At 41.9% G+C, this 17,436-nt stretch overlaps 1 protein-coding gene and 1 pseudogene across 6 annotated transcripts in view; both read right to left on the bottom strand.

Moving 5' to 3' along the window:
* Positions 1-1,993: 1,993 nt before the first annotated feature.
* On the bottom strand, positions 1,994-4,920 carry LOC142026737 (uncharacterized; annotated as a pseudogene).
* LHFPL2 (LHFPL tetraspan subfamily member 2) overlaps positions 1,994-17,436 on the bottom strand; it is a 125,706-nt gene continuing 110,263 nt past the window's right edge. For 5 of the 6 annotated variants that reach the window (XM_075021786.1, XM_075021785.1, XM_075021788.1 and 2 more), the window contains one exon: positions 1,994-5,226. In XM_075021786.1, the coding sequence (XP_074877887.1) occupies positions 4,970-5,226 (257 nt within the window). In that variant the 3' untranslated portion in view covers positions 1,994-4,969. The remainder of the gene's footprint in view (positions 5,227-17,436) is intronic. The other variant, XM_075021791.1, reaches the window with a different exon arrangement.

Genomic DNA, 17,436 nt, shown 5'->3' with positions numbered 1-17,436 from the left:
TCACACATTAGAGAATTGAACTCTACGTTCCCTACTGCCAACTCCATTAACCTTACTGAAAAAGGGAGGTAATAACTTTAGCTATACAAATCAGTACTTTGTAATTTCTTTCAGCAGTATTTAGTATTTGCAGAATAACTGCTGTATCTATATCTGCTTTGAAATCCATAAAGGTGACTAATGTTGTGGTGCATTGAGTGGCACCTATCCCCTAACGTCTTCTGGGCTGTAGGTTTCTAAATGTTCCACGTTTTAATCAAGAGCTACTTCTTGGGAGTTCAGAAACTGTTAGAAGTGTAATTAAACTAAGTGCAATTAGTTATATGTAAATTTAATAGAAATGGACCATAGCAACTATGAGATAAAAGTGACATCATTACTTTTCTTTAAAGTACTGAAAGCCTTACTCCTAGTTCTGTCATAAATTTACTTAGAGAGCAATATGTAACCTCTTTCTATTGTTTGTCAAGTCACAGGTGAAAGGTAAGACACATTATGGCAAACACCATTTTAAAAGTCCATGTGATTAAGCACTATCTGTTTTACAACATTTGGTACCCCTTTTCATGAGAAAGGAACTGCAGTGCTTTACTTGCAAAATGAGGAACATTTGTCAGACATCTATTCAATTAGAAAGTTTCTTTCATGCAACTGTATTGTATAACACACAGCTACAATTTCAGATTACATACATTTTGATCAGTAAGTGGTAATAATTGTTAGTCAGATGGAAATCTGAAACACAACATCAGTGGGCTGGGATCTTAAATGCTATTAAAGCTACAATTAAAGCTACCTTGCTGTTGCTCAGCTTGTCCACTACATTTGAATTAAGGTAGTCAGACTCCTGTTAAAGTTTGAAAACTCACATTTTAATTGAAATTTAGATTAAAAATAACACATTAGGTACATCATTCATGCTAACAAATGTACATAGTGGTGACTCAAGAACAGAAAAACAGTACCACAAATAAACCATGGCTCAAAATCTACTCTAGCTGGATTGCCACAGCTGCTCTTCCTATACAAAGTGGCTGTGGTCTATGCCTTGCTGCCATGCTCTGCTTTTGTTGGGCTCTGTCCTTTCCTTGAGGTAGGCACCAGCGCCCACCACTTTGAGGTAGGCACCAGCGCCCACCACTTTCAAGGAAGACTTGAACTCCTCTCCGTTTAGCATTAGGACGTGAGATACCTCTGATGTGGGTTAACAATGCAAAATGGAAATGATTTGGCTGAAAAAAAATCTCAGAATCCAGAGAGCTTTATTGAGTAAAACAGATACAATGGTGATATAGACAAACCAGAAATAGCTCAGTAGCAATGTTTTTTGCAGTGCTACATTATAAATAAAGCACATGAAGAAACCTTGCTGAGCCTTTTTGGCTTTTAGATTGTATGTTACCAGAGATGGACACAGCTTCATATTTGAATTGCCTCTGTGACATAGCTCAGTACTTCAAATCAATCTGGGTAAGATTTTTGTTAGATCTTTAAGCTGCTGTTGCTGCTGTTACTGCTGTTGTGTTAATCATCTTCAAAATCAGTGATTCTATTGCATTACTCTAGGCTTTAGTTTGTCCACACCACCAAAACTCCAGCCACTTCTTCCCTGGGACGTCCCTTTTCAAATATCTTGTTTAAAAGCAAAAACGAAGGGAAAAAAAACCACAACAAAACCCACTCCTGGTATTGCACATCTCACACAAGTTTGTGTATATATATATATATATTTTTTTTTTAAATATGCTACAATTTTAAGAAAAAAAAGGCCTATGACACTTTACAGAATACAAGTTTACGAAGTCGATAAAACCACAGATGTTTGAAGACTTCTTCAATACCACAAAAACAAAGTTAAACTGAACTAATCGGCACACAGGTTTTAAAGAATCCACAGCAAATTCTTCTAGATCCTATGCAGTACATGTACATTAAGAAGCAGTTACAATCGGCAGCCCCCTCCTGAAATTAATTAAATTAGCTTTAGGCTGATTTATCTTTTTTATTTTTTTTTTTTTGCAAAATATCCTTGAAAGCTTCTGCTGAGGTGAACTTCAGGAACAACTTTAAACAGCTGTCAAATTTAATGAGTGCACCCTACACCTGAAAACCTCATTCAGAAAAAAAAAATAATCTGCAATACATACCATCTTATCACTTGCTAGAAAAACAGAACCCTGAGAAAAGAAATTCTGATTTTTTTTTCTGTATTTCTTCCCAGCCTGTCTTCTGTCTGTGCTATGTGATGAACATGGATATTCTTGCAAGTTACATTGATTATATTGTTGCAGAGCAAGTTGATAGTATACCAGCAACAAGCAGAAAAGCTGGTTCTTCTTGGTTACAAAGGCAAACAAAAGCAAAACATGCCACTGAAAATACCTCCTTTGTAATTAAAAACTGCACTACTAAAATTTTTTAAGTGTTCTGTACATCACAGCAGATGGTCAGCTAGTAATGTAAATGAAGCTTGGTCATTGTTTACTTCTAAGCCAAAGTAGCATATGCCCTCTACACCTTTTGGAAGAACTGACCTCATTCTCACTAATCAAGTGCCCAAGCCAAAGCAGCATTTGTCACCCTAATACAGTGTCAAGATTTGTTGGCAGTGGTGACATGGACATTGGATTGCTACCCACCTAAGAAAAGCTAAAACTAAATCTATTTAATAATTCATTTTATAGTCTACTCTTATTCTTCCTAGCCCCCCCACCCCGCTTCCAGTTGCACTGGTGAGGTGGTGGGCCAGCCTCTGTGGCGCATGCTGCAGCACCGGGGCGTGGGAGGAAGGTCGGCAGGATTGTTGCAGCTGCCTCGCCACTGCACTGGACCCGAGGTGCAAGCCGAGGGCATGCCTGTCAGATGGTATGTTTGTGCGTACGGGAAAAAACACGGGAGGAAAACGCAGGTGTGGACAGGACATGCTGGCTGTGATTTTTGTCCTCAGACACCATGTTGTGCTAGTAGTTTTGATTTGCTAAAGTCTTGCTTTGTGCAGGCAGTTGGCAGAAATGGTTCTAGACCACAGCTTTTGTTTTTTTTTTAAATTAAGTACTTAAAAGTGAATTACCCGTTTTACACTAGAATACGGTGGACGTGGGTTGCAGGAGCAGCCAAACGTAAGAAGATTAAACCAATCCCTTTTTAATATCGGCAGAAGTTGTTCACCTTGTTTGTTGCACAGCAGCTCAGCAATCACCTCTGTATCTGTCTGGCGTGCGGCTTGAAGGTGCCCTGCACACGGGCAGGCGCAGGCTGGGAGCTGGGCCCGGCCCGCTCCACAGATCGGCTGGGCCGAGGCAGTGTCCGAGCTGCACAGCAGGCACTGGAGGGGTGCACCAGCACCGTGGCTGCTAGTGTTCATCTGTGCTGGAGGCTGGCCCTGGGCTTGCGGTCGTGACTGCTGAACAGCTCTTGTATTGCAAATGACTTGAGTGTATTGAAATTGCTATCTACCTGTACAGTAACAATGATTTTTTAATACCTACAAATAAAAAATGGCACACTTCAAGGGACTGACCAGGCATAAACAAGAATCTCTGCTCCATATTATACAGTGAAGTGATGGAGAGTAACACCATCATTGGACGATGTCAAACTACCAAGAAGGAAGATAAGGAGTCCAAAATTCACTTAGTGTTTCATTAGAACTACTTCTCAGATTAATTATCCCCAATGCTCCTATGGCACAGTTGCATCATTCCTTTGTTTTTTAAAATACTTTCTAAATTTGTTCTCAGAAGTAGTTCTAGTAAGTGACGCAACACCACAAGCAGTACAACAAACTGCCTTTGAGAAAGGAATGTCATTTGTGGCAAAGTCTGTTTTATTTCTGCTGATTTAGTGGGAAAAGGGCCCATACTACATTCAGTTTAAAAAAAAAGGAAAAAGTCTTCCCAGCCATGTAGAATTTGGCAGGACTTCCTGAAAGATTTAAATTTCTTAAGGACTGATGTGGCTGTGGGTCATGAGACTGACTGATCTGTAGACTACAAATGAGGTTTCACTGGCAAGAGAAAGATTAATACTGGTGGAGTCCAACGTGATCTACATTTGTAGGAGAGACTACAGCACAGGCCAGGCTGTTGGCATTCACAAGATAATGCCCAGCTGTCCTGTGGGGAGTTGTCATCTGCTTAGGATTTCAGGAGTTTTAATAAAGTCTGTAGAAATATTTCTAACAATGGTTTCTTCAAACAATTTTATCCGAATCAGGTGAAAGCCAGTGTAACAACAGCTCCTCTATCTAGTCAATGGAAATAAAATAATTTGCCTGCTAAGTAACAAGTGGCATACCCCTTGCACTATAGGTTTCAAGTCAAGAAACCTGGCAAGGACTCAACTTTTTAAATGCTTAAAGTTTGGTGTAAACTGCGTCACATCAGCTTTGCTATCTCCAACATATACTTACTATCTGAGAAGGCACTGTACTTTAAGGAAGTTCAGTATCAAAAAGCACCTCAATAAAAATTATGGTACCAAACCAGGTGGTGGTGAAATACTCACAGGTGAGGGGAGCCCTTGGAAATAAAGCCTAATTAAAATAGGCTTCTCTTGTGTAAGAAAAAAGAAGAAGAATGTGCTGGCTTTTATTGTTTTATATCCAAATTTCTTCAAAGTGACCAAGGTGGGTAAGGCAATCTCATCAATCAGAATTTGTCACTTATAACAACAACATTCCTGCTATATGCACAAGATTCCTCACCTCCCCAGTCAGATTAATATATTCCACTGTGTCCTGATCATAGAGTGAAACTAAAAAAATCCCCAAGTATTTACATTCTGCTTTCTTGGGATCCTTTCTGTGATCCTCATTGCCCAGCGAAGAAGAAAGACCATTTCAGTAGTTCGGGGCTGGAATGCATGGGGCTCAATCACACAAATGGTAGAAACAGGTAAGCAGATCTGCTTGTCCAGACAATGGAAAGCAGATTAAGACCCAGGCACTGGTATTTTTTCCCCACTGGAGTTAAAGGAGACAGATAAGGTTTTTTCCTTCTTCTATTTCTTCTTGCACTTTGTCACTGGATGTGGCTATTTCAGCTTGCGCCGAGAAGACTGCACAGATGAATGTCAGAATAGTGCCACCAATAGCTGTGTAGAAAGCCCAGCCCAAGGAGCAGTCTCCAAGTTTGTAAGCAGAAGCATAAGGTCCACAATAGCTTATTGCTTTCTGGCATCCCCAACCTGCAGGGTAAAGTATCAAGCCTAAGATAAGGAAGAGGCCTAGAAATAAAAACAGAAAGAAGTTTAACAAATTATCAGTTTAACACCAAACACAACACATAGTAATGGTTATCATGGTCACTACTCACTCCTCATCCGTCCAATCTCCTTTACTGATTTTTCCCTAGTATATACAGTGCAGTGTTTTATCTAAACTTGCAGCTATCCTGTGGTTTTTCTTGTCACAGCCTTGTTTCATATGATAATGGCCTAGTTCCTAATTTTAATCTCTCTATTCCTTCTACATCCTGTGTTTTCACACATTACTACCGGGTATACAGTGCTTGCAAAACATTCGAGCATCTCTACCTACTGTTTATACTTGCACTTTTCAAATACTTTGGAAAGTTTGCATCCACTTTTGAGTTTGTGTTTAGCTAGCCCTCATTAAGCTTTTATTTAGTCATTCATCATAAACATTTTTGCCTTTTTTCTTCTGGATTTTTCCTACATTGATTTTCTTTCCTGGGAAAAAACCCATAAATCTCACACTGCATCTGCTTATTTGGCCACATTAGGACATAGTAGAAAAATAATACTGCCAGTTCAGTAAGCTGCTTTCATAATGAAGGGATTCTGGAGTTGGCCACAAACAAACAGATTTAAGTGCCCACAGCCAGTGCATAGGTAACGCAGCGATCCTCCAAAGAGGCAATTGGCTGCTGCAGAAGAAAAGCACATCTCTAGTGATGCTGGAGCAAAAGCCTCAACTCCCCATCTTGCTAAACTGCCTGAACACCCTGCTGTACCTCAGGCTGGAAGTAAAAAGCTCAGGACTAGATGTTTTGCCCATCTGATTGTCTCTCTTGTTCATAGTTTTCTCTCCTATGAGGACCAGTCTTTATCTAAGCAGTGAAGGGCTTTATTAAGGAAATTAAGAGTCACATCCCAGCACACATGATGTATCTTTGCACAAAGATGAGAGATTTAATCAAAATGCCTAATAGGTTAGTGGCTACTGTGTTCTTTTACAGGCCCTGCTAAAAAAATCACAGTGAGTTAAAAACAGATGTCCCTCCTACAACATATGTAGGAAGGAGCTGAACATCAGGACAGCTCAATAGGTATCAAAATTTGCTTTCTGTTTTCTTTAAAATTTTACTCAGAAGAACAGGAAGAGTTACAAAAAACAGGTTTTGCTTAAACACAACCAGTTTATCCAGAAAATGAATACAGCCTTCCAGATCCCATAAATAGTACCAATTTATTTGTCCTGCACTGTAAAGCCCTTTATTCAACCTGGCACCTTGACAAAAATAGCTGGTAAAGGTGCTGTCACCTTCTAGAAGTGGGCTCAAAGTTGTACTTTTTAAGTTTGGTGCTGGTTCATCCATTAGATTTCATCTAATCCCAAAATTTCTACCAAGTAATAAAATGCAGAACAGTCCTCTTTTCTTTCCTATACTAAGAGATTACCAAGAACAGCTGTGAAGACTTGTTCACATCTTCAATTCCATTAAGACTAGCCTATTCTGCAGTACGTTAGGTTTCCTTAATTGTTTGTTCAAAGAAATTCAGCCAGATGCAAGAAAACTTTCTCACCGAGAAAGAAAAGCTGGGTCCTAGCTAGTAAGCAGTTAATATACACAAAATGTAAAAACCATCGTCCAACTGTCTAAAATTAATGTCTATGAATGCCAGATATTTCACAAAAGAAAGTCCTTCCTCCAGCATTTTTGTAATGATGACGCAGCACCATGGGCATGAATGAACTAAATGTCATTATTCTTTGGGGCGGCAAAATCCATTAAGGAGTGATATCTGTTCTCTGTGAAGGGATTTCATCATTGCTTACATTTAAGAACCAATGACAAATTTTATGCAGTGTTTCCTGGCTGATTAGCCAAATGACATTAAGTATAAAGTATTGCTTTATCTTGGACAGACCTGGATAAGCTGTGCTTTCATCCTGCTGAGCCCTGCAGCCATTTCAGACTAAACACCGGCAGTTCCTTCTCCTCTATTAATCACTAGTTTCCTGTTCTGCATAACCGGCATGACCACACTATGTATTTTTCTGACTGTACATTGGTATGGGCCAGTTGCCATTTTCTCTAATGATCACAAGCCCCTTTGCTAGTTAAAAATCACCATCACCAAATTAAGAAGCCAAATCTGAAATGCCAATCTAACTGCTGTCAACAAGGAAGTTTTTAAAGTTTACCACTCCATCACTCACAAACCTAGAGAACTTGTGTTTACCAGCAAACCTGGCTTATGGCTGAGTCACAAACAGGACTAAGAAGCTACATCCATCTCTTTTTACCAGAACTCGAGCACTGAACAACTCCTGAAAGCTACTGGTTCATGGTATGTATGCCCCAAGCTGAAAAGCTGTTATCCAAAACTCAGCCCCCAAAAAGGCTGCAGCACTGCTGTCAAGTGTAGTCATGAGGACTTTAAAACTTTTTTTTTGAGGACAGAAAATTCCTGGAGAAATACTGACTACAGCCCATAATGTGATAAACTACAGCTGTTTTTTCACAGATGAAAACAACATTTGGAGAAAAGTCTTAACTGTGGACTTGAATATGGTCAGACTCTCACTGATTTTTCCTTCAGATAGCTAACTTGGTGAATCCTATACAGGCCTAGCATAACAAAAGAAAAAAAAAGTAATGTTTTCACTACACCAAACCTACCTTCTACTACTCCATTTCAGTGCAGAACAGAAAGCTTGTCAGGACATTTGTTAGTTTTTGTAGCTTGCATTTTTGTACTTAGCCATAAGTACAAAGCTCAGTTTTGTGTTGTATCATTTTGTCAGCATGATCTGATAAAGCAACAATTATCTCCTATAGCCAGTTTGCCTGGAGACTTATCTGGCAGGAGGACAGTAAATATTAATGATAGAGATTTCTTTTTCTTAATAAATCAGTTTTTGCTCTTGTCCCAGTGTCTTTGAAGAGAAGCCAATCTTCAAGAGAACAGAGAACAAAAATCGAGTGCTCTGTCTGAAGAAAAGTTTTCTGCAATGAATTGTTTCAGTTCTTTGCGCTGACGTACAGTGAATGAGAGTTTTAATTCACAGCCAATCTACCTGTGGAATTACTGCTGTTTGTTCCCCCTGCTGGGAGGAACAAATTCTTTTTGAAAACATTACAAGCAGTTTTCCACTGTTCCTCTACAGGCTCACAAAGCTCAGGCTTGCTCTGTTCTAGCTTTAGCCCCCTCTCTGAGCACAGCTGCACTGCTGGAAGTGCAGTTTCCTGTACACATACTCTTGTTCCTGCTTCTTAATTAGCTCTATCCCACTTCTTTAAATCAGTATGATAATTTTTCATAATTACATTTTCCTTTTTGTTAGTTGTTGCCAGATCTCGGTTACCCTTCCTCTTAGGATTCCTTGAAACAGAGGTCTGAAAGAATGCTACACAATGTTGCCAGATGCCTAGGAATGACAACAGAAAACTATTTATGTGACTTTTTTATCCACAGACCTCATCTAAAAGTCTTTGGTATAAGTCTGTCAGCAGAGAACATTTTCCCTTCTTTCACTGAAGGCCATTTGCCCACATAACATTTTATTATCAGTCCCTAATTACCTGCTTTCAAAAAGAAGCCTTAAGAAATACAGATTTTCGATGAGATTTAGATTTTATTGGGATTATTAGACTAACATATATTTCCTGATTACAACACAGACAACCTACTAAACATCAGCTCTTCTATATTCAAATGATGTAAAAGCAACTCCTCCGAAAGCACCAAAGCAAAACATTACAGAATGCTGTGAAGTATCAATATAAATATAGCAGACTGCACTGCTGTACAACAGTGTTTCTGAAGACAGTTCAGTAATGCTTTGTCTATAGGAGAAGCCTTTTTGTGTTTGTGCACCAAGAACTTTTCCCCTTTTAAGGGCCTGGAACTGCAGCAAGCAATTGCTCCTCCTGGTTTTTATACACTGCAGGAGTGCTGCCAGGCTAACATCTTGGAAAACCAGCAGACCAGTCTACCGTTATGGGCATTTGTATGTCACATTATGGGCTGGGGTCAGATCTGAGTAAAAGCTTTTTCATTCTAACCTTGGAAACAACCCTCGAGACAGGGGTTAGGCAGATGCTTGTTTAGCTAAGTAAAGGCATGCTATTTAGTTTTGACAGTCTCCTGTGCAGCTGCTGTTGTGCCATATTAAACAACAGCATATACTAACAAAGCCAATTTCCATTGCAAAGCCTGAAACTATCTTCTCATTTCCTAGCAAAATAGCAAAAAAAAGCTTTTAAATGCTGTTGAAGAAACAGGAAATTAAGCAGCTGTGATCAATGAGGTGGCACTGCAACAAGCTCCCATGGAGCAGCACAACTGAGCGACATTTTAACAGAGGAAGAGAAGAAGTGTAAAGGCGGGGATTGCACACCACCACACAGGCAGTGCAGGCAGGTTGCTTCCTCAGTGGCAGTGATCCTGATCGTTCCCTTCTGCACAAACACAGGAGATTAACGCTCAGCCCAAGGGCACCGCATCAGACAGGCAAAATAACCCTGCCTTTATTGCTTGTATTTCCAAATGTGTCAATATACTACCCGAATACCTGAACAATTTCATGTGTAAAGTATTTATACAAATTTACTATGCTAGCTTAAGCCAAGGAGGACTTCATATATGCAAACTTTCCCTGACAAACCCCTACCCAGCAGGAATACTACCAGGTCACCATTTGCATGCTTTTGACTGCTTCATCCACCAACAGACAACCAAAACGATGACCTCCTACTCAGCAGCTGTGTAACAGACACCTTCAGCCCTGTGAAATGATTCAGTAATTCCATTTTAATCAGATGAGAGCTAACGAGGTGGGCTCAGGCCAGCTGACATGGTGGTCTCAGCACTCCACACTGGCTATAGGAAAAGGGTGAGGGCAGAGATGCTGAAGGGAGCGCAGGTTACGGTACCTGCAGCACAGGGCCCCAGACCTGCCTCTGCAGCTGCTTTCCATCCCCCTGCATGACTGCCAGACCCACCCAACACAAGCAGCTGACCAAAGGCAAGAAGGTCTTTGCCCCAAAAGAAGAGGGAGATTCTGCAAGCATCTGTATACAGATTTCAGGATACCTGGGATACCCTAAGTTGAGGCAGGAGAATGAACTGTTTAAAACTATAACCAGGTGATGGCTCAAATCCTGCACAGATATTTTTTTCCCTTTAAACTTGTCTCAGGATCATATAAGGTTAAGCGGTTACTAGAAGAAAAAGGCAGTTCCCTAACCACTGCCTTCCCCAAGCTGAAAAAGAGGATAGGATCCCTACTCTTTTCAACAGTAAATTAACTATACCATTTGCTCATGCATCTTTTCCCATTTATTAAGCAAATCAAAGATGCTCATTCATAACAAAACCTATGCAGACTTCTGATGGCATTACTGATGTTGGGGGGTGGAAACAGGGACAGGAATACAGTGCAGGGGGCTACTGGCAGGACACTCAACTATTACATATATTTTGCTACCTACATGAAAAGCCAAAAATAAGTCAGTTTATCAGCTTGATGTGGGTTGCTTTGGCAGAATGACATCACATGGCGGATTCAGGGTTTGCTTTTTTTGGTATCAGTGTGATCTAACTGCCTGGACTTCTTTGTAACAAAGCATGAACCTGCAGAGTCCTGTTTTTAGGAGAGGGGAGGACAAATTTGCCATTAGCTTTTAATAATTTTTATGTATGTGCTGAGAGTCCCCATTAGTTGGGAGGGAAGGAAATGCAGAGACTCTGAGTAAGATCAGTCCCAAGCACTGAATGACACCACTGCCTCTTTGCTGGCTGTCAGCCACGTGGAGTCATGTCACCACACTACAGGGCCTCCTGTGTGGCAGATGCTAACCCTGCAATTAAGTCAAGATAAAGCCCCTTATAGGGGAAAAGCCAAATGTTTACAAGTTTTCAGCAATGCAGAGGTAACCAAAATCTCTCCACTCATAGGGCCACTGCTCAGGCACAGCTGTGACGGCTGGTCACTCTCACATTTTACCTTAAAAGCCAATGAAGCATTGAATATTTTTAATCTAGGATGGCCCAATAAAAGGCTTGAAGCTGCTAAATGAGAAACTCAATTGTGGATGGAGAAAACTCAGTTCAGGAGGTTCCTGAGTCAGGGAAGGAAATATCAGGCCATGTCAATTATTCTGTCCATGAAAGAAACATAGGAGAAGACCCAGTACGTTTCACACCACTCACCATAACCTTTTCCACTGCTGTTCGACCAGTGACCACCATGCCCTTCAAACCATCAGTTGCTTATGCTACATTGGCAGAAAGGAAATAAAAACCACCACCTTCCAACCACAGCTCTATAAGGGAGGCCAAAGCAACAACCTGCCTCAGCTTAAGCAAAGAGGTAAAAGGGCTGCAAGCCATCTTTTTCATGGCATTACAATCCCTCAATACTGATCCCACAGCACAAACAAGACCGCAGGGCTGCAGGGGAACTAAGGCTCAGCAAGAAGGAAAAGGTGAAGGGGGATGCAGGAAGGGGACAATTTTGGGTGGCTTCATGGATCATACAGCACCAGAGTGGGGGTCATCTGCATTGGGGAAGGAAGCAAAACTCAAACCCACAGATTTCCTTCACCACCACACCAGGTGCACCGAAGACAGGAGCTAAGCATAAGTTATCCCCCCATCTTGAAAGAGCCACTTTCATCTTTTTTCTTGCATTTGAGTGAAAACACAGCATTTGTTGAGTTTAAATATTCTCCTAGTGTTTGCATCCCATATACAAACAGCACCATCAGTCTTGGCTCTGAGGCCTGGAAGCAAAAATCCAGTGGAAAGGGAGCCCTGCTACCCTCCCGCTATCCCCCTGGCCTCTTGGGGGGCAACCAGCACTCTCTTACCCCACATCGCCAGGGCAGGGGTGTAAAGAAGTTCTCAGCATCTCACCTACACCAGTGGAGATAAGGGTCCTCAGTGTGCACAGGTGCCACAGTAAAACATTTCTCAGTGGTTAGCATGAGCATCTCACACTGAGCACTGCTTGATGGAGGAGATTTATGCTTGCTGAGAAAATCAGCTGCCAAACATGATCACTGAAAACCCGAAATTTTTGTTTATTTTCCTATTCTACTTAAAATCTGCTGGGTGTCTACTGGTTCCAATGTGCCCATCTTGGTAGTGCAGGAGATGAGCTGACCACCAAATCTAACAAAACACTGAAATCTTCGCTTTATTTCTTTGAAGTTACTAATACTCTCCCTCAGGCTCAATAGCAATTTAGCACTTGAACTCAATTTTCCTTCCCTGGCATATTCCAACACAGCAGTCCCCTGCACTTGAACTTATAGCAGCCAAGTGTGTATTAGATGTCATGTTGGCATTTGGCCATATAGGTTACAGGAAGCACTATACCGCAGACAGCAAAAGCAGTTCAGACTGTCAGGATTTCCACTGGACCTCCCCCCTCCTTTTTTTCTTTCTTCCCATCCCAAGAATTCAGAATTCTGGCATCAGAAAAGAAAAACTCTGAGCTGAATCCAAGAGGAAATATGCTTTTTGAAAAATGCATGCTCTGCGTTTTACAAAGACAAACAAGAAGCTTCCTTGCCTTCGAGGGCAAAACCACTCTTGCTCTGCTCTCCTACTACTGCCTGGGCTCCCCAGCTGAGCAACAGCTTCCATTGCCCGCAGGCAGCAACATGAGTTCACAAGGTGCTTTCTTCCTTGCTCGCCAGTTTGGCTCTTTCTCAGACAAAACAATGGTTTTTTACAGCATGCTGCTGCCTACAAATGAATAACTAAATTATTCTGCAGCCATCATAACCTTTCACGTCATGCTCTGAGCATCAAAGAGCTCTAGCAGCCTCATGCCCCCCCCACAGCAGCTTGCTTCTCCTTCTGTGTTTTCTCCCCTCTCCTAGGAAAGTCCTGGCCGACATCCCACTTCCTCCTCAACTTCCTCCTCTGCAACTCCCAACAGCCTCCTCACCTTCCAGCAGCGAGAAGCGTGCAGCCGCACAACTCCACGTACCACGAGCCCACCCTGCACAGCCGGATCCTACTTCATACAAGCAGCTTCATACTTCCCACAAGCAGCTCCCGATCTCTTCCCCTTCAGATGGTTCCCATCACGCTCTGCTCAGGCCATCTTCCTAATCACCCAGCCTCCCAAATGGAAATTATGACCAATAAGTATAACATACTGAACTATTTCTTAGTGCAAGAGATGTAAAACTCTTCCAGCAGCAAAGATAGACTGTTACAGACACAGCTGGCTTCACACTGTGTTTCACCTCTTCATTTTAGAAAACTGTGGAGGAGTTTCCTTGCACTTGATGGTAAAGCTGCACTCCTGGAACTGAACTGTTGCCCAGGTACTGCAGTAGTTTCTGATGGAGGAAGCCCCTGCAAGATACCACAGCACAGGGAACAGGAGAAGACATGAACAGTAATAAAGGGGAAAAAAATAAGAAATCATGGAAAGGACAGAAGAATGAATGCAGGAGAGCTTGTGAGATACCTGAAAAGAAAAAGCGCCATGGAAGAGACTTCACTGCTTCGGACTGAGCCGGACAAGTGCCAGGGGAAGAAAACAGCCTCCCAGACCCTGGAAGGGGTCATCCCCCAGCAATGCTGGAGGAGAAACTGTTGGGGTGAGGGAGGGAAGCCCAGACCTGCAGCATCTGGGCCCAAGCAGACAGACTCTGACAAAGTGGCTGGGGGACCCTAATGCTCCCAGCCCACCTGGAGCAGCCTTTGAAGACACAAACCTCTGCTTCATCTGACTGGACTCATATCTGTTGAAGGCATAACTGCCAGCAGCCCAGCCTGCTAAGCCACACGACGGCAAAATGAAGCCATGCATTCACCTGACCAAACCAGAGACACCTCTCGGCGTGTGGCTGGGACACAGCTGGTCTCCTGACTGATGCAACCCAATATTTACATGCTTTGTGTTTCGTGCTTCTGTCAGAAACCTGTTTAGTCGAGCCCCATTTGAGCCAGGAGACAGCAGACCGTGAACAGAGAAAGTGGTGAGAACAGGGTGACCCGCAAGAGGCCTCCCAGATGAAGCCATCAGCGCTCTGGAAAGACTTCAGAGAAGAGGAGCTATTTTATCCCCTTTTGATAAATCAACCTAGCAATGCACCCCCACTCCAGCATGGCCAAGCAGGAGTAACAGAAACTGAACTCCCAAACGCAGCTGCCTTCCTGATATGCCAGCACCCTTTCCCCTCTGCTCTCCCCAAAGCCTTCCCAGGCACGTGATGGCATAGATCCCCACAAGGAAACACAGAGGCCTGCTCAAGTTTTGCGGCTGAGATAATATATGCGCTGCTAATTTAGCTTCTGCCTCCTGCCGCGCGGTCAGGGTGTGGACCACCTGCAAGTCAGGCAGTTGCTGGCTGTGGGGGCCAGCTCTGCTCGGCTGTGCCCTTAGAGGTTAAAAAAAAAAAAAAAGCCAAGCAAAGTTGCTGATGATGAACTTCATGAAGCAAACTGTGTCATGAGACAGTAGCCAAACCTGGTTTAGGCTCTGTACTAAGTTCCCCCCCACCCTCCTTTGAGGACAGGTTATGTTTAGATTATATTACTTAGCACCAAAGTAAAGTACCCAAGCTCAAATAAGGTTTGTAAACACATATACAACTACCTTATATACATACCAAGATATGTCAATAGGGGATCGCCAATTATTTACTTCCTGTAACTAGATGATTACTGTGAAAATCTCCTTTGAATTGGTTTATAACAGCTACCATATAATAACATGCTGCCTCTTCTATCTGCTGCATTTCAAGTGATTCACAGTCTGTAAAAATAGAATACTTTCCCCCAAAAGACATTCAAATGAAAGTCTGCCTGGTCTACTTGCTGCTGGGTAGTAATTATCTATTTAATTACACAGCTCTATTCTTTGCACTCTTTATTGCAGAGAAAAGATGCTTTTCAGATGAAACGATCCTCAAACATCTCCAAAACCAGGCCCACTGATTACTGTTTCTACAGCTCCAGAATGAAAGGCACTGCAGTCTGAAAATAAGTGGTAGAAGGCCTTGCTCTGTAACAAAGGAATTACAGGAGTTTAAAAAAGAGTCATAGTTTCTTCCTTTATGGCTTTATATTTTTCATTTTCTCAAAAAAAAAACAACCAACCCTCTGTGGACCAGATATGTGTGTGGCTCCTTCCCGTTGACCTAAATGAGAGTTTGCACATTTGTCCAAGGGCCATAACAGAAGAGATGTTGCTCTCTGCTCTATAATTTCACCGTAGGCATCATCCAGGTCATAACCAATGCTGCTAGACTGGAAAGATATATCCGGTGTCTGTTATTGGTTTTCATGATGAATTCCAGGAATAAATTAACTTGTTGTATGTTTTTAATTATATTAAATCTCCACTGCAAAGATATAGAGATTTTAAATGAGATTAAGTCTGCAAGATACTGAGTTCCTGTAGATGAATCTACCATGCGTGCATCTCATCTTTGAACATGAGATGTTTGACATACTTGCAAATATTGGACTAATATAGGCTGATAAACAAAATGATTTTGTGACTTATTCTCCTACTTATTAAAAACATAATTGTTCACATTTGAATGAATGACCTTATGCTTAAGATGATTAAGGGAGGGCTGTATCTTGTTCTCTGCTCAGGGCATTAGTCTAGCTATAATAATCCCTGTACGGATTAACCATGCTGACAACTGTCCTTTTTGAACAACTTGCTTATGCATTTTCCAAAACTCAGGAACTGGGAAAGTTGAAATTAACAGCTGTGATAAGTCATAAGGAAAATAATTTCAACTACGTAAGCAGATGCTGTAATGCTACTGGCACAAAAGTAGCAGTGGACCCAATAAAACTAATCTTGAGAAAACAAGCTGTTAGTGACAAGACACCCAGCTGCAAATACTGGCAGGCGGACTCACAGCAACAGTTTCAGTAACATGACCCTCCCTTCTATTACCTGGTTTCATGCTGTGTCATTTATCTGAATTATAAGACAGGAAGTGCTCCTATCCTCAGTACAGCTCAAAAAGGACTGATGCTTTGTTGACCATGTTGTTCAGTTCTTGAGGCCACCAGTCCCATTACAGGTACAGCTGGTTTGATAACAAAACATAAAACTGTCTTTGCACATATTTTCTCATGAATACATGGTCTCAAGAACAGTATTCTAAGACACAGGAACCTACTTCCTGCTAATCTTGATGTTAGACTAGATATTTAGAGATGGTATGAGAGTTCTAGATGAAGTTATCTTTTCAACAGACCCAAGTCTGACATGCCAAACATCTACTTATGCTGCTAACCAATCTCTCCCATATAAATACCCCTCCAACAGAAAAGAAATAGTGTAATCTCCTGAAAAACAGGTTTCATGGATTATTTCTGAAGTACAGGGTAAGAAAGCAGAGAGCTAAAACCTTCCCCAGCTTAATCTGCACTGCAGAGCTGCTACCTTGTCACACTGTTTCTGGCAAATTCTGTAAACCAGGCGCGACTACAGCAAAACCTGTTATTTTTACCTAAATGACATTCATCTGCTAATTGTATGCCATCATGTGAACAGAAGAATCTTGAGCCAACTTAAGGATCTAATTCTGCCCCAGAAGCACAAACCTTACATTGTGGGTGACATGAAATAAGCAGTACACTTTTATACCGAAGACGCATGAAGTGGAGGATGGCGAAAGCCACCATGCTAGTGCTTCAGGAGCCAGCGTCAGCTGGTCCCTGGACCATAGTGCTGGCTCCAGAGGGCTGCAGCAGGCAGCAAATTCAGTTTTTGCCTACTTCCCCGTGTCTTTAGAATAAGATTAATTTAGGACTCAACTAAGCATGTGAAAACAACCAGCTTGATAAAGGTTTGAACACCTATCATTACACCTCCAGTCTAGGTACAGCCAGCACAGACATGTTTGGCCACCTCAGTGGAGGTGAAGAGGGGAGAAGCTGGATTCACATTTTGAGCAAACAAGTTAAACTCCTAATTTTTGTTGTAACAAAACCATTTTATGAATTGAAAACATCTGCTTAAGAGCACCACTAAGAGGGGAAGAGGATGTGGCCCTGCTCATTCCCTTCCTCCTCACAGGTCTCTGAGGGCTGCCAGAGGTAGGGCAGAAGACCACTCTGCTCCAGATGACCACACACACACAGCACAAAAGATGAAAACCTGAGCATGGGACAGGTTCTCCCCACTGCTCACTGGCAAGTACAGAAAGCCAAATACTTCTCTAACTAGGGCTGTCCAGTGTCAGTTTA

Source organism: Buteo buteo, chromosome Z (genome assembly GCF_964188355.1).
Source record: "Buteo buteo chromosome Z, bButBut1.hap1.1, whole genome shotgun sequence".
NCBI classification, from domain to species: Eukaryota; Metazoa; Chordata; class Aves; order Accipitriformes; family Accipitridae; genus Buteo; species Buteo buteo.
This window is presented reverse-complemented; position numbering and strand designations above follow the sequence as displayed.